Raw genomic sequence first — 24,523 nt, 5'->3', positions numbered from 1 at the left:
CTTGCCAGCTCACATAGGAGGTGTGTTTGCTAGAATTCACACTGCAGCTGGGAAGGTAAACCATGTTCTGCTTTTGCCTGGCTTTCTTGGGTTTTACTGTGTTGGCTTTTTGTTTGTTTTTGGTATTTTGTTGTTGTGTTGTTGGTTTTAACTTTCATTTGTGAAATGATGTTTCAAAGAGCTTTTCTGGTTTCATAGCAAACTGGAGGGGTTGTCATCTCCACCTGTGGGACCTCCTGCATTTTGACTGCTGAGGTCTTTGCCACACTGAGATGTTTAGCCCATGTGCTGTGACAGCTACTAGTAAATCCAGAGAGCAGATGGCCAGTTGAATTAGATTTCTTCTCTAATCAAAGCTGTGGAACTTCTCTTGGAGCTGCTGCACAATAATAGTGATTGAAAATTTATGTGACAGGGTTAAGGGAAACCAACAGCTTTTCGATCCCCATAATCTGTCCCTACAGCAAATCCTTTATGAACGTCAGACTGTATTGGTGATGCCAGGATGCAAGTCACACCGAGCCTTTGTTGGGGAGTCAGAGATTGTCACCAGAGTTCACAGAATAACCAACTCTTATCTTGTATCACTCATGCCTGCACCAGGGACTTATGGTTGCAAACTCTCAGAATCTGGTGTTTGTACAGCAGGAAATATTCTGGAAGTAAATGACTCACTGTGCTTGTTTAGAAGCAAAGGGCATGCTTTGAGGCTCTGCTGGCAGTTTGAATCCACTGCCTTTGATTCTGCCGTGTGGATTTACAGAGAGGTTAAACAATTTGAAGCAGAAGTTGGTCAGTATGTTTTATACACCAGGATTTCCCTCTTTTCTCCTTACTGACCCTTGCAGGAGGTGGGAGGAAGAGGACTTTGCCCTTGATCATAGTCAATCAGGGCACAAAAGACAGCAGTCAGTTGCTGTTAGCATATTTATTTCTGATGGTTATTTGGTTACTGGAAGCTCTACAAATTTATTTTCAATTTAGGTTTTTTTTTTTTTATAAATAGCTGTTTTTCTATCCCAAAATTTATCTCCAGCTTTCAGTAACAAAATGCAATTCCTGACAGAAGTCCAAAATGCCGTTGCTGTACGCCATAAATCTTGACGGTATCCCCTGCAGCAAATGGAAGTACTCATGGAAGAAGTGAACGGGAGAGAGCAAGCTGCTAATGTTTATTGAGGCTGAGTCCCTAGTGATAATATCTAGCATCAGCACTAGAAATGCTACTGTTTGGAAGGTATGTGGTGTCCAGTGGCAACCAAAAAGCTCCTAAACTGATTCCAGAGAATCTGACATTTCTGCTTTATCCTTCCTGCTCTTCTTCACCCTTTCTTATCGCTGCTTGTACTGCAGTGAGTACTCTTCCTGAAATTGGATAATACCTTACACTGCCATCCATACCAACTTCTTTACACAGGAAAAAGGTTGCTGTTATGTTCTTCCATCCTCACTGCCCTTAGGAATGACATGGTGCTCCTATCTCCAGGGGTATGCAGGCTTGGCTGGCCTTCCAACCCTGTCTCACCTCTGGGCACCAGCTGCCAGCTATGCTGCCCATGACAAATGCCACGCATCTGTCCCTGGTGCTACCTTCCCTTCACTCCCTTGCTGCTGCATGCCCCATTGCTAATAGTATTTCTCCACGATAACATCACACTGCTTTTCCTCATTCTTTTGCTTTTTGCCTCACATTCCTACCTGTGTCTTCTTGGTCTGCCCAGGACTGAATAGCCTCAAAAGCAATTCAGGTCTTTATAGAGAAGGAAGCTCTAATGACCTTTAGAGAATCCTTTCTTGGGGTGAAGGACAAAACCATATAACATGAGGTACAAATGTAAGCATTCAATAATTTAAAAAGAGAAGAATGGAGATGTGAAAGAAGATAGGATTTGAATGCCCCGGTGACCAAAGCCAAATGGTGTTACCTGATTTATGGTTCCTAGGCAAGACGCACTCTTGTCTGATGCAGCCCTGATGACAGAAAAGTGATGGGTACTCCTGGTGTTCAAATAAATAATTCTTTACCCAACCTTTTCCCACAGGTAATTCAGTCCCTGCTATGACACTGTGGCTGAATTGTGATTGCATGCTTGGTCCTGAAATCATTTCTGCAAGAAGCAGAAGGGGGTAAAAAAAGAGGGGGGAAAATAAGCCAACGCAATTTTTTGTAAATTACTGAAATGCATCAGAGTGATTCTTTCTGCCAGCAGGAGTGTCCTTGTGGACTTTGCTAATGGGAGAAAACTAGGCAGGTTGAAGGAGCGTAGTCTAGCAATTTGTTCTGGGCTGTAGCAAAGCACCTTGTTAGGTCCAAAAGCCCTAACACCATTCAAAGAACGGGCCTTATTGGGCTTGCTTGCTTGCAGATGTTGGCAAGGTTTTGGCCTATTTGCTTCCACCTGGTTGCCTACTTGCAGTCCCAGTTAACGTTGCTGTGGTGCTCCTGCCATGGTGGTGACTGTGAGTCTGCCTGATGGTAACTCTCAGGGCACCTCACTCCCCATGTCCAGGTCTCTACATTATGACACAGCGATGCATCTTTTCCACAGCTCCCTGCACACAGGGGTCTACCACAGAGCAGTTTTCACACAACACATTGCTTGGTGTGAAGACTGGTGGCTGGGTCAGGGTAAACAACTGACCATGGCACTCCAAGCACCTACAGGAAGTTTCTTACAGCTGGTCTTGGTGGGCCACCAGAATAACCAGCAAGAGACCAGGAGTGTGCCTTAACCTCATAAATGCTTGCCTGGGGAGAGAAGCTGGTGGCCAGATGAGGGCACATGAGGAGAAACTTCCAGCACTTCCAGAAAACATGGTCTCTCCTGCTCCTTCTTCCCTTGACCCCCTGAGGGACTTCCCTCTCCCTCTCTTTAAAATAAAATATAAATTAAGAAGTAAGCCTTACAGGTTCAACACATATCCTTTATAAACCTTCATATCCTTTAATCCTTCAAAACAGTAGAAAGTATCCCCCACGAAACCTTTACACACAAAAGTAGCACTTTCACTTAGTTTCCTAACCAGCTAAATAAACATGCACAGGCACCTGGAGATGGAGAAAAGCCATTAATGCTAACCTGCCTGCCACATCCCACCACGAAACAACTGAAGGGTGTGGAGATTAACAGGCTTTCCTAGCCCAATTCTGCAAAGGGAAATTCTGTCTCACTGAATCCTGAGGCTTACTGTTTGATAGCATTTAATATGCATCTTTACCAGAGCCCCTATAAATCTAGTCAAGCAGCTAATCCCCTTGCTTCTACCCTCCCCTTCACCACATCCTGCTAAAACTTAGCAATTTGAAACTGCTGTATCTGTGCAGATCTTTGCCTCCTCTCAGCTACCAAACTATCAGTAATGAGAAGGTACAGGAGCCCTTTTTCCAGCTAGTGAAGATTCTCCTGCCAACACTCCTGGGAAAAAAGTGCCAGAAATAGCTGGGCTCATTAGATGAGCAGGCACCACAAGGCTGCATTTTCAGCTTCAATGAACTTCACACCTGTTGGAAGGGCGAGGAGTAGCTGAAACTCTTCAGGGCCTTCAAGGCTTTCAACTTAACATAGAACTGAGATCTGCTGTCAATGGTCTGGGGATAACCAATGCTTAATCTGCTGTGTGCTTAAGAATGCTAACAAAACGGAGATGTACAAAAAGCTGTGTGTGGCATGAGGGAGTAGCACAAAGGCTGGTGGAACAGCTGAAGCTGTAAGAGTTGCTGTCTTTTGCTCTCTTACAGTGGCTTTTGAGTCTGTGAGGAGAGCAGCTCTGCCATCCACGAACTCCTCCAGGGTACTGTCAAACCTGTGGGATTCAGACAAGACTGGTTATAAAGGCAAGATAAAACCCTCCCTTGGGAAGACTTTTCTGCAGGAATACATATTGAAACACCACTGAGATAATTTAACAGGAATGGAGAGGTTTTGAGAGGTCAGACACCTCTGGCTTTTCTTTGGTTTACATAGGATCAGAATCCACAGTCAGCCAGGACTTCGAGGCAGCACTGCCTATAATTCTCCTAGGTGAGTTTATCAAAAGTAATTTTCAATTACAGAGTTAGGTTTAATTTAAAACTGAACTAGCACAAGGGATCTTCTGAAAGCAAAGCAAAACAAAACGAAACCTCTCAGTTTTGATGGGTGATTTAGAACAGAAAGAAAGCAAATTCCCTTGCCTGCATTGCCTTCCCAGGCCAGTTGCTTTCTTTCATCCTTGCCCTTAGTTCCAACTATTTCCAGACCCTCCTGGGCTGCAACAAAGTTTAACAAAGACTTTTTCAGTACCTTAGGAAAATACCTTTCTTGGTGCCAACCCTTAAGCCTGTTGTCTTCCTCCAGCAAGCCTCCCTGCCCCTTATCTGTGCTGCCTCTCCCCACTTCGCACCCACCCACCTGGCATGGCAGCAGGTCCCCCTGGGCAGCTCACAACTTTTTGGGGCAGAGAGAACCTGCACCTCTCCCCCCAAAACTGCAGCGATTCAGATTGAAGCTGGTGAGGTGAGACAGCCTGCCTTTAAACAGGGGGATAACAGTAGTCAGCTCCAAAAAGCACAGCATCTGCCTGTCTTGCATAGGTGAGGAAGTCACAAATAAAAAATAATCCTCATGCAAACACGCAGTGTGGGATCAAGTTGCAAATCTTGTTAGATGATGACAGGTAGTATTGGTCAGAAGTCAATTCACACGGGGCTTCACTTTTATCTGGGTACTAGGACTGTGCAGTTTGTCCCCAATGCATCATCACAAAATGCAGTGAACTTCATGGGCATGCACAGAGATGTAATTGGGACTGTGCAGAGCACAAATTACACCTGATAAATTTTTTTTGCATCTGTGCTTTAAGACATGGTGAAGTTGTTTCATCAGCAAGCAGAGATAAGGAAAAAAACTCCCTTTTGTTACTAGCTGTTTTTGTAAATTAAATAGCATAGCAATTTGCTGATTTTGAAATGACTGGAGTGGAAGAGACACCACTTGGTCTGCACAAACACATGGCAAGTAGGGATGAAAAAGATTGCTAAAAATAAACACACCTCTGGCCCAGAAATTCCTTAAACTGCATATGGTTGGATGTCAAGAGACTTTTCTGAGGAAGTATCACAAGCATACCATACTAAGTACTTATTAATTTTGTCCCTAGGCATCTGCTTTTGGGCACGACAAAAACAGGCTGTGGCGTGAGATGCACCTTTGATCTGACCTACCCGGGGTGTTCCTACAGCACTCAAAGGCTGAAGGCACCTCCTGAGATTCAACTAATAACCAAGAGGACTGTCAGAGATGAGATTCTGCCCTCAAATGCCCAGACAGACCTTTTTTTCTCTTGCTGAGCTGCAGGGAAGGGCTGACAGAGTGGTGCGGGGGAGGAAGAGTTGCCTGCAGTAAGGATCCAGTTGCAAAAAGAGGCAGCAGGCCTTGTCATCGCTGCAAGCACCCAGTTCTCCATGAGTTTAGGAGCATGGTTTTCTGTCCTGTGGGCTGCAATGGTGTGTCTCCAGTACCAATGGGGGACAGCTAGGCTGGGCACAAAGGAAGAGCTGGCAGTGTCAGCAGCAGTCCTAGTCCATCGTCTCCCACAAAGTTATTGCTGGCCTGTGTGGGTGCTGGGCAAGAGGATACCTGCAGGAAGACCAGCCTCTAGGTTGTCTTTCCCCTTAACAATTAACCTCATGAGCAATACTAGTCATTATTCAAATGCATGTGGTGTGACTTGGGCAGGGATGGATACACTCCATCCAGTCAGAACAGATGTGTATCAGGGTGTGTTGGGAAGGAGCCATGTGAATGCAGCCTGTGGCACACCAGCTGTGGGAAACTGTTCTTTTCTTCCCCACATAAGTCTAAACACTCTTGCTCTGAAAGGGTCTAATGCTTCCCTAGGTCCTTACCCCAACAAACAGAAACCAGTTGGATGTGCAGTGGCAGCATTAGTCTGAGTTCTTACTACTATTTTTATCTAATCTTCTTTTAAAAATACCCAGCCAGTCACCGGCCACTTTTGTCTCCAAAAAAATATTGATCCAAATTATTCAAGAAACACAGATTCACCTGTCCCCTTCCCTGAGGCACTGTACAGAGAAAGCTGAAGAGCACTGCATGTCACCTGAGGCAGTTATAGACACAGCATATAGAGGGGTTTTTTTAGTTAAATGAACATTTCAAATATTCAGAAGCAACCATACACACGCACACACACACACACAGACACAAACCAAACCAGTCCTCATCTGGCAAGGCTCTTTTAATGTTGTACTTTTACCAAACCACAGTACATACTTCAAATAAGGCCTAACAGATTATACTCTTTATAAATTTACAAACAGCTTATTCTCCTTAAAGAGATTATATTACTTTTGTCAGTCTTGAGTATTTCAATGAATTATATATTTATTCAAGCATAACATAGCAAATGTAGCCATAAATCTTTAGACTAAATGTCTATAACAGAGGAATCTCAGATACACTATACTTTCAGATTAGGATTTTTTTAAAATATACACATTTTTGTTTAAATAGGGTCACCATCATATCTTAGTTATTCTTCCCATGGGAAAATTGTGCTCAAGAAAGAAACTTGTGGACTAGAATAACTGCAAACAGACAAGGTCTTGGTTCACCTGCCAGGAAACTGGGCCAGCTTTGTAGGCACATAACCCTGGGATTTGGCTTTCAACCTGTTTTGGAGAGATGGGGTGGGAGGCTGGTTTCATCTTCTTAATAGCTAATGGCCCTGGTCCTTTCCTGGGTACAGACTGCTCCACGGCAGCAGGAATGAGCCTGATAGGAAAGCACAACTGCACTTCTGCCTCTAACCAAGAGCCCAGGTTATTGACAGCTGGCTGGCAGGCAAAGATGAATTACTCAGACATGGGAAAAAAAAAAAAAAAAGAATATAAGAAAAAAAGAAGTAGAATTACCTGTCTCAGTAGCAATTTTGACAGTCTGTGGCTACTACTATACTATGTTTATTAATCTACACCTGAACCCTCATTAATTTCCTGGTCTCTGCTGACCCTTTTTTGTGCTCACAAGGCTTTACCCATAGCCCAGCTCTTGCTAGCTTGCTATCTGGCAAAGCTAGAGAAATTGGAGCATCTCACTAAATGGTGAAAATTCCAATAGTTTGCTAGAGAAACTGAGTTTTGAGGCCCTCACACTGATCAACATATTGGGCTATGCAAGGTAGGTGTTTCTGAAGAGTTATATGGCACTGATGGCTTCAATCCATTTCTCAAGACTGAGAAAAAAGTTCCTGCTTGAGCCCAATGTGTCCCTGCCAGAGAACCAATGAGAAAAAAAAAAAAAAAAAAGACACCAAGACAAAACCCAAATCCAAACCATGCAAATTATAGCTGACTAATAAAAATCAAAATCCAAGCCCACACCCCAAGTCCCCCTTGCAGCAGAGACAGTTGGTTGCTTTCTAAAGATTGCAGAACCAGCCACACTGTAGCTCCTAAATAAGAAGAGTTTGGCAATAATTACCATGCACAAAGTAAAGGCCACTTATAAAACATCTCCATAAAAATATCTATTTATCTCTATATCTCTATTTATATATGTCAGTAAGAAGCTTCAGACTCAGCACAGCCCAAGCACTCCATAGTGTGTGTGTGTGTGTGTGTGTGTGTGAAATCTACTTAATCCCCATAAAATGAAGCACTCTTATTTAAGGTTGGCATCTGCATTCAGGATTAAGTCAGTATAGATAATTTCCAGCAGGCTTCTACTAATTAGCACTAGTCAAATGGGGTAGCAAGTTTGTCAAGGAGTTGAAGCCTTTGAGGAATATTGTGCCTAATCATGCTGTTCCATCAGAGCCCTGGATGAGCTGCTCAACACACAGTTCACTAGGACTGAAGATACTGGATGTGACACTTGCCCAGCCCACTGATGGGACTTCATCCACTGAAGAGCAGAGCAAAAGAAAAGATCCTCCATTCCAGTGTGTGAGTGAGACTGACCAGGCAAAGCAGGTTTGTGGAAAGCCAGTTCCCTGTGCTTCTAAGAATGGGAATCAAGTGATGCCTTAGCCTTCTTTAGTCAAGTGACTCTGATCCCATATCTTAAGTACCTGGAGCTTCAAAAGATCAGAAAGAATTCAGAAGTTGCAATGAGCTCAGATACTCCAAAAGCAGAAGCACTTTTTCTGCTCTCTGAAGTGCTGGTCCAATGAAAATGAAATTATTTAATAATAAATGTTGGGATATTTATTGGATGTGCTAATAACTGGGATCTGCAAGACTGCTGACATGTTACCCCTGTTGAGACAGACCTTTACAACTCCAAGTCACTAAAACCACTAGAGGCTTTTATAATGTCATTATTCTTGTGTCCTCCTTTGGAGGCTACCTACCAGTGGCCTTGTATAGATGGCACAAAAACACAAGGGAAAGGGATGGCTGAGGGTTAGTTCTGACATCCTGTAGCCCTAGGGAAAACAGAAGCTGTCTTTTGCTATAAATTAATTTTTGTACATCAATATCTCTTGGGAAAATATGAACCAAGTAAAAGAGAGTATGCTTAATGGTATGAGGTGCAGCTGCCTTGTTTGCACACTCTTTTTGCCAGACAATGCTGTGATTTTGGCACAAATACAAACAAGTTACAAAATAATGCTGCAGATGGCAGAAACCAAACTCTTCCTTTCAGCCACTGAGTACTATAAACAGATAAAAACCAGCTGCAAACATAACAGATTACAGGAATTTAGTGGCATACAACGCTCCCACTACAATAGTCACATTTTAGGAAGGTGAGAGGCTTCACCATGGTCCAAGTAGCAAGCATTGCTGGGAAGCAGTTTAAAGATGACTGTGAAACGTGAAGAATTTATTGGTGAGAGGGAACATTTTTAAATTGGAGGTAGAGAAAACAAATAAACCCAGAACTGTCAGCCAGTTTCTTTCCATGCTGGCCTCAGAGTGGTGGATAGGGGGGTTGGAAAGGAAACGTTAGATGCTTACAGAGATCTTACTCCTGTACCAGGACTGTGTAGCAAAATGGACTTCATGTTGTGTTTCAGGGTGTGCAGCAAACAGAATTTGTCCTTGTTACTTTGCCCTGTTGCAGTAGTTTAGGTTTCAGGGATAAAGGTCTTGTTAATGGAAATTACACAAGAAAACTCTGCAGACAGACCTTGGTTTTATAACAGAAATACATTAAAATAAATTAAAATAAATTAAAATAAATTAAAACTAGCTACTGATACCATACCTTTATTTTTAAACATTTACTCAATAAAGATTTTTAAAGCCATACAGGACTGTTGGGCCAGCTTGTGAATGATTTACTGACTGTGCCAAGGTCAGACTCCTTCAGTCACCTCATGTAAATGTGAGGATGCAGAGTTTAGAGAATGACAACAAAGAGGGCATGGCTACCTTGTCTTTATTCAGCCAAGTTTATTTATATTACATACCTCCACATGGATTTTAAAAAAATACATAAACTTGGCACATTGCTCCATCGCTAACCCAAGCCATGACTAAATATTGGAGAGCTGTTAGGCTGGAAATTTTAAAGATGAAGGCTGCTACCACCTGAGGTGAGTCACCTATATCTATTGCTTTCTGGTTGATTCAAGAGCGAGTTGACTTGCCCCAGTGACTCTTTCAGTCTGTCTTAAATAGGAGGTTGTTGATAGACTACAGCCCTGAAAATTGAGTCAGCAGGGAAAAAACCCCACACCTGGACAGGATGCTACATCGTTTCATCTAGGCTCCCTTTCCCACAAAAGGTTGGACTAGAAGGTCTTTAGAGACCAGTTAGTCTTTAAAGGTCCTTTCCAGCCTGGGCTGTTCTGTGATTCTGTAAGATGCGGGAAAGGAGACAATTGACGGGGACAGGTGGCAACACATCTGAGAATTGTCTTCTAAGCAAGGACAGAGAAGTACGTAGAAGAAGTGCTCGGAACTTTTGATTCTGTGCCCTCAACAGCAGCCAGAGCAGCTTGCTTAACCTTCACATCTTCAACTGTATTCTTGAAACAGCCAGTTTTAAAGCATGTGAAAGATGTGAGTTCAAATATTTTGGCCAAATAATGCAATGCACAGATGGTGGTATGTGACTAGCTGCAGCACTGTACCTCCCTCAAATCCCTAACTGAAGGGCAAGAAGAAACTCTTTCTGGTATAGTTTATTGTTCATCATGCTAGACATTCCCTCAAATGGTTTCTGCTCTAGTATCATTCCAATAATTTACTTTTCTTACTTGTCAGAAAATGTCATCTACCCACCTTAACGTGCATTTTCAATAAATACAAATTTCTTAGAACAGCCTTTTGCTAGAATCCAGAATGCTAGTTGTTCAATATTATGAGTATAAATACCTCTTGGTTCTAATAATTAATATGGTGACAATACATCTCCAGCCCTTGGAGACAGCAGGATTAATGCTGTGAAAACTGAGGAAATAATATTTTGCTATTCCCTATTCCCCTATTACATATCAAGCAAGAACATTAATCTATGGTAAAACAAAACATACAGTTTTGTCTTATGTTTGTTGTTTAATTCAGGTGTTTTTCCATTATGGAAAAAACAGTGGTGGTGGCATAAGTAGATACTATTTATATGGAAGCTGCTGCATCACAGAAGGAATGGGATGCACTGAATTTGTTACTTGAGTATATATATACTTTCAGAGTATATCTAAGATATACTCCTTTTCACAGAAGCAGTTCTGGTTGTGCTTTATATCACGTGGAATAACTGCTTAACTTTTCTCATATGATGTTTTGAACCTAGCCAAAAGAAACACTTATCTGTGAAAGAACTTGTTGATAATCAACTTTTTAGTGTAAGTGACTTTTAAAGAAAAATTTCTTTAGTAAAGAAGCCACAAATCAGACACTTTTCTTCTTGGTTAAGTTGTTGACGTACTCAAGGTGTTTCAAGAATAAGTCTGCCTGTATATGAATGTCAAGAGTTAAAAAGGTTGTTAAGAGAACTGTGTTACAGATCATTAAATAATGCTTTTCCAAGTCTGCTCTCATTCGAGGCACCCTATGTGCCTGCTGCTGTGGGGCAAAGTTTATCTCCGAAATGGCACTTAATTTCAAGAGTGAGTGATTTTGCTAGCACTGCAGACTCAAGGATTGGAAGCAAGTTTGGTATCTTACGCACACTATCCTGATGTTATGGCAGCAGTTACCCAAGAGCTGCAGGCGCTGCATCCTGAATAGCTTTAGATGTCAGAGGTGCATGGACATACCCACACACTTCTGGCTGCAGTGAAACACACAAGGTGACAGCAAAAAGCCAAAGACTCTTCTCTGTGCCACAGCGTACAAGTATCAGAAGGGCTTTAAACTTGACCCTTTGCTCCTGTCACTGCTCTAGAGCTGTCCTAGATGAACAAGAACTATTCCTGGAGAAAGTGTGACTCTCCTTCTAGGGGTTACAACAGTCAGTACAAAGGAACAGTAAAAACATGGGCAGGAGGCATCAAAACAGGACTTTGACACTAATGTATTCCACAAAATAAGTTAAGGACTTGGACAGGGGCAGAGCTTTGGGTCGGTGGTTAAGGCAATTCACACTGTAGACAGAGCAACAGTCTGGGACAAGCACAGTCTCTCTGACTCGTGTGGTTGTTGCACTGATGCTTCTTTGCCTAGACTTCACATTCTCCCATTCAAGTGCACTTAACTTTTATGAAATGCTTCACATCACAAAATCTTTTAAAAGCCTGATACGGTAGTTTACTAAAAGGAACAGACACAAGTCCATTGAGCTGGGCATACATTTTTCTTGAAAATTTTAATAAAGGCTCAAATTCATAAAGAAAAGGACAGAGCTATGGCAGGAAAGGAAGGCAATCAGCCCACACTCAGCCATGTGTAGCATGTAACTCTTGTGAAGCAACAAAGCCTGCTGTAACAACCGTGAGCAGAACTGATGGCAGACTGATTGCTGCTATCTGCAAAGTGATCAGAAAGGGAAAAAACCTCAATAATTTCATTTCTACCAAAATCCTACACTGACCCTTAGCTCACCTCAACAAGTACAGATTTGACTGAGATTTTCCTCTGTAACAGGTAATCAGGTTTGCCTGATGCAGGAGGAACGTACTTGCACTTCAGTGAATCAATGAAGACCGTTTTTCATATACTGGGTGTCTTTTCTTAAGAGGCCTTCCCTACTTCTGTCCTTTCCAAATTGTTTTCCTGGTACTAAAGAAGGAAAAAATATAGCCAATGATCAGAATATACAAAGAAACAGATGTTAGGGTAATTAAAACTATTTCATTTTTTTCCCCTCTTATTTTGTTTTTTGTTTATTTAGCAACCTGCTTTCAAATAGAACTTCAGTTATAAGGAAAGACATTCACAGAAGATATGAGGTGTACATACATGTTGTCCTTTCATTCTCATTTACATGCTGTTGCTTTTAGAAGGCAAGGTTTATTTTTGTTTGTTAGTTTGTTTGCTTTTGCTTTTTTTTCTCTAGGAAGGATAATGAAATCTGAGGTTCCACTTTTCAAAAAATGACACTCTTTCAGGATCACTGTACTTGCTGGAATCTAAAATCGTTCAAGGGAGAAACCGTATTAAAAGCTATTGCTTGTCAAAGTGAGATAGCTTCATATTTTAACAGATACCCTGGAAATTAGATCAATCTGCCACTAAAGGACATGGTTTTAATTAAAATGCAACTATTTACTAGACTCTTAAACTGAATTATTATCACTATAATAAACTTGTATATATACACCACCTTTTTTTGCAGTCTTACTAAACTGTTTCTGATGACCATCCTTTCACATACATCGTGCTGCCTAGAGTATGATATTAAAAGGTTGCCACACTTCTGAGGTGAAAACTGCTAGAAGATATTATAAAAGGTATAGGTATCGTTTAAGACAAGGAAAATACAAAGCAGAAATGCTCCAGTACCATTTAAAGATATGTGAGAAAGGCTTGATTCAAAACCACCAGCTTGGATTGTGGATTTCCCCTGAAGGCTGGGTGAACATCAAGGTTAGTTTTCCACCGTTTTGGCTCTCTGGACCTCCATGGCTCATCAGCTGGTGGTCTGCACATGTTATGCATGAGGATCTGAAATATTGCTTGCATCAAGACACTAATGTGAGAGTCCTAGCCTCAAGCCCAGTCTTGCTTTCCCCACTGCTGGCAGAAGTTTTGCCACTGATTCCCATGGAACTGGGAACAAGTCTTTTAGAAACACAACCAGACACTTTGGTTTCCCAACCAATACAGGAAGCTACATTTTCCTGCACAGTTCAGATAGGTGACACAGCTAAAAAAGAGGTGATAAAGACCTGATTATTTTAATATTCTTCAGGGAAAGTAAAGAGTTTTATAAAAGCAAGATCCACTCCCCCCCTCCAACAGATTTTCCCACAACAGGCAGATGGATAGTATCTGTTAAACAACAGGAGTTTTTTGGCACAAATAAGAGCATGTGAAGCAAACTATGGATATACACAAGCTACTTCTCTGAGTCTGCTCCTGCTTCACTGCTAGGCTGCTGAATGACTACTGTCCATAATTAAATATATGCCATTCTCAAAAATTAAATACAAAGCAGACAGGCAGGAATTCACCAACAGTCACCAAGTGCCCATACAGAGACCAGCTGCTAGTCTACAATATCATGTCTAGGGTCCAGTCTAAGAAAAAAAGAATTGTAATAATTAAAAGAGTTTTTAGTGATGAAAGCGACTGTATGAAGAAAATAATGACAAGATTGCAGATTATCAATGTTTTAACACAGCACTAATGAACTTCACATAAATAGGTCCGTGTTGTCCAGTCGATGGAGAGATACACATGCTTGTAACTTGATTTCAGAAATTTAAAACCTGTTTCTCAAATTTAAGACCCTAATTTGCAACTATTGCTTATACAATGGTCAAACGTTGTTATTCAGAAATTCTTGCTTACCGGGTTGTGGGAGGTTAGGTGGTAATCTTTTAGAAAATCAATTAACAGATGTCACAGGCCTCACTACCAGAGCTCAGACAGCAGTCCCTAGCTCCACCAAGGATGCAGTTAGGCACAGCTGCTGAGCCATCTTTCCCCTCCGGTGCCATGCCAAGGCATCTGTCAAATTTGCACCTCAGCTGCTAAACCTGTCTCTCCCACACGATGCAGCAGAGGACTCTAGTCTCCCAGGATATGTAAGTCTGATTCTCCTTCCAGACAATAAGTTCAGATTAGTAAGCAACTTTTTGCTGTAAATGAAAACCCAATCTATGAAAATTATGCAATATTCAGTTCTCTTGGAAACTTGAAGTTGCAGGCAAGGATGTTGTCCTGAGTGGACTAAAATACCATTAAAATAAATTTACACATAAAAGAATATAGAAGAGAAAATGCATTTTCAGTCCTACAAAGACAACTCTGATTGCTATGTGTTTTGTGGAATTGTTAGTGGTGTAGGTTAGATTCATCCCATGCTGATACTCTCCAAGGGGTGGTGACTTTCTTGACACCCATGATTAAACAAGAACAAGAACAGAACTGCTCGATTAAACACAAGAGAGGGTGAAGTTAATACTGGAGGCAAGGCAAAAGACTGCAGAGCACAGGAGTGACAGAGGTGATTTTTATGCCTACCTGAACCCCTCTGCCACACAATGTTACCTGAGAAAGTAATTTTTTTTGAAACTGGCAACTTTTTTGTATGCTTATACCAAATCCATAAACAGAATAAATCAATGGGCTTGTTTTACTGTGATATCTATGTTCAGTGAACCCAGAAGAGGAGTTCATGCTACTGTCCTTCAAACACAAACTATCTGGCCTTGTCTGACAAGTTGTGCTTACAAATTTCTTGTCTGGAAAGAATCCAGTATTTTCTTCCCCCTCCATGATTTTTTTTTTTTTTTTTTTTCTGATTGTAAAGCATTGACTAGAATAATAAAGATGCAACCAAAAAGGTAAGGAAATTAAAGATGCCAGCATTCCTCAATGTAGTCTATTGCAGATTTGGGTGAAAAATAAAGCTTTCTTGCACAGAAAAAAATATTAAATCTGTGCATACTAAACCCAGGAATATTAAAGATAAAGCAAAACAAGGACTGCCACGAGCATAAATACTTTCAAAGGGAAATTCTTGGTATTGTTTCTGTTTGTTTAGCACACAGTAAATGTCCTGCATTGCATTCATTCCTTCATTCTGTTGCACTGTAAAAACTGCCCATTAAGGTCTTAAATTCTATCAAATCAGACCACTGGAGAACCATGCTCCTCTGCTGAGGGCTACTGTTACTGCCATCAAAGGATATTAGGTCTTCAGGCTGCCCCTTTGCCTTTTCTACAAGCTGCCTGCCTGCTCCTCAGGCAACACCTACAACTTCCCTGCTCCAAGAGGGGACAGGAGGTGCAATGCTGCACTTGGCACTGGCTTTGCTATTCTTAAAAATGCCTTACAAAGACAGCAAAAGAGTTCAGGTAAACCTCTGTATTGAAAAGTAACTCTCCACTGTGTGCCGGGTGTTTCTTACGTGCCCTCTGGGCAGTTTCCAAGCCTCCTTCGCCTCACCTTCTTGCAGATGTGAACACTGCCAATAGAGGCCCTCCTTGCAAAGGGACTGAAACAAAGGATTTAAAGGAAAAATTGTTGTGCTAGAGTTAGAAAAAAAGTATGATGGACTCAAATGCCTTGACTAGAGCTGTACTAATATTTCTACGACAGCCTATAAAAAAGAAACAGAGGCAAAGAAAGTCTGGCTCTAATTGCCTACTACAATGCTTATACCTAAGTACAGTATATACCAATATGCCACAGGCAGAGCTGAGTTTAAACTGGCACATGCCTCAGGTCACCAGTGCCATAGCCAAAGACACAGGAACAGACTAAGTCTACAGACTCACACAGCATCGTCCTCCCTCAGAGACTAACAAAATAATAATAATAAAAAAACCTCAAAGCTTCCTGTGCTTTATGATCATCCTCTCTGGTAGCCGTAGTCATTGTAACAACAGTATTTTTACATCACTGATGAGAATTGTATGCAATCAACAAAGTGCCTGGGTCAAGAAGATGGATCCTGCCAGGGTTGGCACGGCTGATGACATGTTGAAAAACTGGTGAGCATGATTGGCATGAACCCTCACCCCCCCTGTCCCTCTCCCAGCCCTGAACCCTCGGTTCAATGCCACCAAAATGAACAGTGATACAGTCAAGGTGCAGGGCTGAGGGTAAACTGTGGTGAAGTGGCCAGCCATGAAGGAACACAACACTGGGAAGAAAGGTCTGCCACTTCTTCTCAGGACAGAACTACCCATGTTTTAAAGAGCTTTTAAAAAATGTATAAAACCAGCCCCACTTCTTGTTGCAGGTATCCAGAACACCTCCAAACACACAGAAAAATAGACAGGTATTACTGAAAATTTTAACCAATGCCGAAGCTGCAAAACTGCTCTTTCCTGTAGTTGGATATGGAAGGGGCAATTTGCTGTAAATAAATATTAAAAAGTATTTTTTTCTTAAATGCTTGAGATATTCCTTTTTTTTTCCTCCAGTGTCAGTGGTGTTTTCCTGTCACTTGCTCCTCCAGTTGTGCTGATCTTTTTACCATATGTGTGCTCAAGCGTCTGACGCAGAGTGTTCTCTCCCCACTGCAAAAGTCATCCCAGTCCCACCCTGGCCCAGCTGATATCCCACCCCAGGCCCCATCCCCATGGGCTTAGATAAGCCACTCCTTCTTGCTCTCATCAATGGTCTCCGTGAAGTTGGGGTCATTGTTCATGATGGCAGCGTCGGCGCTCTCGGCTGACTCTGCCCCTTTGGCCTCGTTGGTGTGGTAGGTTCCCTTGTGGCGAAACATGTAGCGAATCAGGAACACCAAGGTGCAGAGGATGGTGAAGATCACCACTGCGATGACACCTACACAGAGGAGGAAAGAAAAGGTGCCAGTAGCAAGGAGAACACCTCCAGATTTTGACACAAAGAAAGGATCCTACAACTCCTCAGAGCTGAGCTGAAGCTCCCTGCCCCCTGAGCAGCTAAACATCACCACAGCTGCTTCATCTCCATTACTCTAATATTTTTATACAGTTTTAACTCTACGCACATTGGCTTTGAGTGGAGTCTGCTAGTGACTTTTGCCCTGTAGGTAAACTTCCACATTAATACCTACTTAGACAGGAGGTGAGCTTTGCTGACCACAAGGCAGAGGGTGTTGAGTGCTCTCAAAACAGAGTAACATGGTGACGTGTCACGGTCTGCGCAGCTCTTAGAGGATGAAGCATCCTGATGTATATTTTCCAGTCAATGGCTACATAAATCTATCACAGCTTCTCAACATGCCCTTGAAAATTGGCTTGGCTCACTGTTGTCTCACTCCACCCATTAGGTACTGGCTCCACTTAATTACAGATGTAATCACTTCATCATCAGACCTATCCTTAATTGCTCCCCCTGCAACCGTCTATTTGGGGTTCAGCCTTGCTATGGAGAAGTCTCATGTACCTTAACCTCTCAGGCATAGCTAACTATGTACTAAAAGAGCCATGTTCCTTTTTCTTGCCCTTCTCTACAGGCATGAGGATCTTCCAGGATGAAGATACAAATTCTCAGGTTAAAAAAAATAATCTTTTCATCAGCTAGGATTATGATACTCCGCTTTTGTTAACTGATGCATTAGACAGCCAGGCTGTTCAGGTGTGGCCTAAATTTTTCTGAGGAATGTAATGGTATCCTTTTAGTACTGTAAGTTTTCAAAATATTAAATAAAAGTTTTAAGTAGTAATAAAAATATAAGTTAAAAAGTAAAAATAACATAGCAAATCAAAACTAAAGCAACAAATCCAAAGCTGGATATGGCAACAAAGACGCTTGAGGGGGCCAGGGAAAAGAAATAAATATGAAATTCCTTTAGACCATAGTCAGTGTTGCTTTACATGATAAAACCCATCACCAGTATTTAATTTTGTATGCATTTAGAACTGACTGAAAACTATTAGGCCGATCTTTACAATTTCTTTTTCACAGGCCTTCAGAATTTGATGTAGTCATTGTCCCAAAAGGAAGGGCCATTACCGTGTGTGCAACAAGCCAATCCACACACAAGAGCTGAGATTTGCTTTAATATCCAGCTCTGCACAGAAAAGGGAGCAGGGTGGTGTTCCACAAAGCAAGCTCAGTTTCCTGAACACAAGTGCTACTTTTATACCCAAAAATGTGAGAAAGAACTTTAGTCTATCACTGGCACACATGATGGGTCAACTAATTCCTTGCTTCCATTTCAAGTGTCAATGCTCAAGCATTTCACTGCTCAAAGAGTGGGGGGATTGTTGTTAGCAGGGGTCCCTCTAGCCTGTGGCTGTGAATTTTCATATGCTAATGGCTCATTAATATATAGACATGGTGATTTCAATTACTCAGTGTTTTTTTCCCCAGTGCTCAAGGCTGTAAACAAGATAAGCTGTGGGGAGTGCTTCTTTCCATCCCCTTCGTTTGTCTTGCAGGTGTCCTGCAGGCCTGTCTCAAGGCCAGGCTGTTGACTACTTGGAGATTGTTTTTCTCTAATTGGAATCTGCTTTTGTCTAAATCTTACTGTTTCACTGTTATCTAGGCCCTGTTTTTAGTCTGCATGTTCCTTATGATCTCTTTTATGTGATTTTTTTCCCAAATGTGCTTTTTCCCCAAATTTTACTTATTTCAAGTAATAACTGACAACACAGTGGCATAGTTCTCCCAGGAAAGTTATGGTGCAATACTTTCATACTACAGGACAGGGCAGAGAAAACCGCATATTGTGTACACAATTAATCAGGAACCTTATTTCTGGAGGCAGCTTCGATGGAATGCTAATTCAAAATTCCAATTCTGGTATTACTTAACATCACCTATCACACTGAATGGCACTGTCTGGCACATAAGTTACAGCAGAATTTGGCCCTTAATAAACAAGGTGGGGATCATGAGGGATTTTTGTCAAGGGTGGAGCAAATAGTGTTTGACAGAGATTAATGTTGATTTTGCTGCAACTGGAAAAATGTTCTTGCCATTTCATATAAATTAATTACTCTGTTAATGTAAGTAACTACTGCAAAGTAGCTCCCCATATGGATGCTTAATATGTGGATTATGAATATCAGTATTTTGATTTGATTAAAACTGAATCAGAGGGGACAAGCTAAGTGAGAACAAACCATTTCACTAGGACAACATACCTGCATGGACTTAACACAAACTTCTGTTTAACTTTGCTCAGGTGTAGTTTTCCCACACAGTCAGCTCTTGGCAAATAGCCTGAATATGCTACCAACAGCAATTCAGCTGTCACAGTCATACTGCCAAGTATCTTAGAAAAGTAGATGGTTTTCCTACCTCCAATAATGGCAGAGTTTCTGTTAACTCCATCTCCTATAGCTTGACCATTGTATGGGAAATCAGCACTGGCTGTAAATAGGAAATGAAAGATTCATGTTATAACAGCAATAAGTATAAGTATCACACAGTATTTCAGAAATACATCCAATATCCTCAGATATAATTCAAAGAAAACTGTGACCCCTAGATATTTACCTAAAGAAGAAGAGAAGAAAAAAACTTTCGCTGTTGTCTTACGCAATACATCAGTATTTCTTGCTTCCTCTTCTTAGCAAAAGTAAAATAAAAACAAAGTCCTTTTGGCAAGCACTGCTGTTAATGCAGGAGGTATTTTTTTGTTGCTCCACTAACATAAGTTTCCTTAGCACCAACCCAAACAAAACCCTTTCTTTCAAAACTGTGTGATCATACATATTTTTATAGAGATTTTCGCTTTTGTCATTGCAAAAGGCTTCAGAAGTTTCCAGGGTTTTGTGACAGCCACTGGGTACAACTGCAAAGCTTTTTGAAAGAAAAACTGCCCTCTCTTTTGCTGCTGCACAGCCTGATGTAAGCAAGTGACTGCATTTTCTGTTGGTCAGAGCTGTAGAGCAGTTACCCGAAGAAGCACGTGCCAGCACCTTTGCTACTCTAGGAGAAAGCCCAATGTGTCTGCTTAGCCCCTGCTGGAGATGCTCTGGAGCTGCGATGCAAGACTGAGTTGGAGGAGCTGAGGCATGGCAGGCAGGAGAGCCTCTGGGATAGGAGAGCCTCCAGCAGACAGCTGAGGAGAGGAAACACAGATGTACCAGTGCTCATCTGCTAGTGACCTAAAAAGGAGAGCCTCCTTGCAGCAGAGCTGGATGGAAGAATCAGGACAGGTTTAAAGTAGAATTTGCATACTAATCTTGGTTTTAACCACTGGAATACATCACAGAGGCTTTTCAAGGGCAAGCTCATCAACTAACCTGTCATCAGCTTTTTCTTTACAGTCAGACATAGCAACTAGACACAGAAGCAATTAAATCAGTCCAGGGAGCTAGGTGAGTGGTTGTGATCATTCCCTTCTTTGCCACTGGACTATGACCTTGATTTTGAATTAGAGAAATCGTTGTTAAAAGTATGTAACTGGAAATAGTTAAAATAACCCAGGATATTAATTACTACTTTGGTCGCTATTTAAAACTCACCTGTACTTTTCTTGCTTGATGGATTAGGTGACATTGTATGAAAGAAAACAGTTGCCTTTATGGGCTAGTGATGCAATCACTGCAACCAAAAACTGGCTAAGGGAATTCTGTTAATATGGAATAAAATAAATAATAAAGTTCCTTTTTATCGCAAAGCAGCTGCACAAAAGAATGAATGGCTTCAGCTCGCCATGGGGCCTGGAAAGAGGTTTGGGGCTAGAGTAGCCTTCCATGCCTACTCTGGGGGAGAGTTGAACCAGCTGTGTGTTGAGCAGCTCATTTTTGGCTGGTCTCCTGTGAGACAAACAAAAGAGTGTTTCTCAGTGCTCAGTGGAGGGGGCCTGGCCAGCAGTTTTGGCCAGCAGCACTTGTGCCTTTGACATGTGTTGGTGCTCTGGCTTCTGAAAACAGCATTTCTGCACCTCTCTGAAACACAGCAGTCTAAAAAATGTAAAAGATAAATAAATACCTGATCTTAATCAGTGGATTTTGCTCCAAAGGAGAACCTTACTGTGCAGGACCATGAATGTTTCCTACAGAGACATTTTGGCACAGGGACCATAATATTATCCCTGCAGTGCTGAAAGGGAAGGGCTAGCAGTGGGAAAATAAACCTTAACTTTAAACCTGCCCTCCTTGCACCTCAAGGAAAATCCTAGAGCCAAACAACACTGTAGAAAAGTATTAATTTACCAAATTTCAAGAAATTGCTCTCTGCCATTCTAACCCAAAACGAGGCCCCTTGTGATAGGTGCAATACCACAGGCAGTTAAAAAGTCCTACCACTTGCCACTTGGGAGTTGCTCTCCTGTGTCCCCACATAAGGAATCCTAAAATCAGCAATGGTCATAGTTTCCCCTTCCCTTACAACTGAATAGTATATTTTATCTTCTTTTAAAAATTTGTTTGAAAGACCTTGGCAGTAGTGAAGCGTGAAGAAAGAGGAAAGCTGCTGTTCATGGCAGTATGATCCCTCGTAGGCTGCCATATCACATCAGCTATGCTACAAGGGATTCCTGGCAGATGGAAGACCACAGCTTATGATGTTCAGTAGCCACTGAAGTACACCACAGGATAATGAGTAACATGAAGCATGATGTAAAGCTACATCCTTAATCTTATCTGAGAGCTGCTGCTAGGACTGGACATGATACCTCCATCCAAAGCTGTTTTCCATTGCATCTTGTCATCACACACACTCAAAAGGAGATGTCCATTGATCAACAAGCAGATGTGACTCACTCTAAGACTCATCTCGAAGAGGAAACAGGAACATGTGTCTGGGGGCAGGACACAACCTATTTCAACAAGAGTTTACCATTGGATTGTGTAAGTTGTGCCCTGCCACAACCACTGAAGAACCAGAAATGCTGTAGTGAAAAAAGGAGATTAGACATTCATGAGTCTTTTTGTAAAAGCACCTGTGGCAGTGTTGGCAGATATAATCACCATAATTCATGAATGCCTGTTCTATTACTCTTGTGTCAGCAGGAGACTGATATTATGAGGTTTTTTTTAACTGAAAAATTATATCTAAAATCTCAGCCAAATGTGGGGTTATAGAATAGCTTTTGCTGCAGAACTGTCTATACCAGTTTTTTGCTGAATGTATTACCACAGATGGAAAGAAGAGAAAGAAAAGAACTCATTACTTTCATTTTTAGGTGGAAGTTCCCTTGAAATTCTTCTTAGCAGCAGTAGCTTCTGAAATGATCCAAAACACCTACAGACCAGAGTCTAAGAACTGCAAAAGGGTAACTCCTGTCACAGTAGTTAGGCAGAAGAGACCATATGAGGGCACATCCTTTCACCCTCAAAGGTGAGCTTAACAGAGTACTGTCACCAACAGACACCAAGTGCATGTATTTCAGATAGCAGTTATGTCATTCAACCATGTGATTTGTCTCTGACCTTACTACTGTCACATTCCTTGGCACTGTTAAGCAAATTTGTCAGGAAGACAAATAATGAGATTCTTTCTTCCATTGCTGCTGAAATTCAGCAATGAGATGAGGAAAGAACATGTTAGAGCAGCCTGACAAAAGGGTAACAGTAATACTGATACTCTCATAAACTCACAGAAGACTATAGAGTGCTGTTCACAGGTTGCAAAGATTAACTCCTAAAATGTTCTAAAATGTCTGGTCAGACACTGGTTACTGGTGATTCGTGTTTCATGGGAATCTAAATCGAAGTGGTATAATAACTGGCTTGCATGGCTATAATATGCAGATGAAGTACAAATGAGTTGATAATGGACAAGTCATTTCTCTGCCACAGCTGGGAATACCTTCCTGTTCAGTCTTCCATTATTGCCGTGTCCTTAATTCTAACTACATGTCCCAGCAAGCCCTTTTGCACTGCCTGATACTTGAACCTTGACAGCTTTAAGTCATGACTTGCTCACAGCAAACAGGTGCCACGGAGCTGCAGTTACTCTCTGTAGTTACTCTGCAAGGCTCCTCTGGACAGCTAGCTGGTTGTGAGTGTAATATAAGGTGAGTGTGGGGAGGATACTGCAGGAGTTTTGGTCCATATACTGTACTACCTAATTGTTAGCTGAGGCCATGAATAGGGCTATTCAGTTTTTCCTTTATTACCTGGTCTACAAAGATTGCTTTCGAACAGCTGATTCCTATCTAATTTGGGTACTGTACTGGAAAGGCTTCTTTACCTTAGGAGCTTTTTCTGAATCTTCCCTGGGTTTCTCTGAGCAGAGAAAGAGCAAAGAGCTTTTTAATCTGTCCTCAAAAACAGTTACTTATTGGCCCAACAGATGTGTTGCCAGTTCCCTGAAATCCTCTGCTTATGCAGCTGTGGCACAGAGACATCAGTTTGCTGTCAGGACACATCAAAGGCATTTTTGTAAACCCTACAGCTAATATAGGGATACACTGAACTGTACTAGGAAAAGCTAAGCTCATCTGTGGCTTTTGAACTTTACTTTGCCTGATTCTCTTTCAGAATCCAAGCTGGGCAAGTATGTTCTTTGTACCCTGTCATTCCACAGCAGGCCATCAGGTTTGCTTCAAACACCATCATCCTGAAGCTAACTTATGTAAAAGGACACAGCATACTTTGCTTTGTCTCTTCTTCATGAGCCACAAGGCCATAGGTTCAATAACCAGAGTAAATCTACAGTCTGAACTTACGTTTTGCACTTTTCAACTTTCTCTTATTAGTCTCAGGGTAAATGGGGTTAAAGGAACTTAGCAGCACCTAAAAGGGTAATTAAAGACTGATTGCAGGCAAAAACCATATTTTGCCCATCATTTTAATGACATCTAGATGACCACAAAAATGCAGTAGGAGATTTACTATAACCTAGCATGCTTAGCATGGTCATTGGCACAGCTGGCTTCAATGCAGCAGCACTCACTTAAGGGAAAGGGAGATGTAACTACATATACAGACCATAACTAGAATTAGATGTTAAAGATGACAAATGTGGTTGATTTAACAGAGTGAATGATAATTTTGCTTCATTATAGTAGGCATGATTTTGCATCTGCCATTTTTCAGAGGGAGAGTTTTTACAATGGATCTCAAAATACATCCTAGAGAAGCTGCTGACAGAACTGGATTTGGTGATCACAACGTACAGAAACCTCCCAGCAATCAAGGCATTGATTAACAGAAGAACAGTGAGAGAACAAAATATATAACTCCTTCTTCCTAACTCTATTTGCAGCCATCCATCCAATAATTGAGCCTGCAAAGACAGCAAACACTCACTGACACCTTAGGATTCTGAGAAAGTGATAGAAACTAGATCCATTCACTAGTCTAGCTCTCCACAGGACCATACCACAGAGGAAAACAAAAGCAAGCTCTCTGGCTGTGTTTTGTCAAATTATGTCAACCCTGCTGGTCAGGTGAGACTCTACTGCTATGGTTTGAAATTACAGAGTACTCCTTATTACAGACTGTAAGTACAGAAACTAATTGCTCTTGATAGTACAAACTAACATGCAGTCAGTGTCATGTTCCCCCTCCTCCAGGAACTTACAAGAGAAACTCTAAACACATGCACAGAAATGATGG

General features: G+C 41.6%; 1 protein-coding gene across 1 annotated transcript in view; it reads right to left on the bottom strand.

Annotated features, from left to right (window-relative positions):
- Positions 1–16,647: 16,647 nt before the first annotated feature.
- CNTNAP2 (contactin associated protein 2) overlaps positions 16,648–24,523 on the bottom strand; it is a 1,111,126-nt gene continuing 1,103,250 nt past the window's right edge. Inside the window, exons 23-24 of the mRNA XM_051611595.1 lie at positions 19,308–19,379; positions 16,648–16,859 (exon numbers count right to left, since the gene is read on the bottom strand). Of these exons, the coding sequence (XP_051467555.1) occupies positions 16,660–16,859; positions 19,308–19,379 (272 nt within the window). The 3' untranslated portion in view covers positions 16,648–16,659. The remainder of the gene's footprint in view (positions 16,860–19,307; positions 19,380–24,523) is intronic.

The sequence above is a fragment of the Apus apus genome, chromosome 2 (genome assembly GCF_020740795.1).
Source record: "Apus apus isolate bApuApu2 chromosome 2, bApuApu2.pri.cur, whole genome shotgun sequence".
NCBI classification, from domain to species: domain Eukaryota; kingdom Metazoa; phylum Chordata; class Aves; order Apodiformes; family Apodidae; genus Apus; species Apus apus.
The sequence above is the reverse complement of the archived record's forward strand: the minus strand, read 5'-3'. Positions and strand labels throughout refer to the sequence as shown.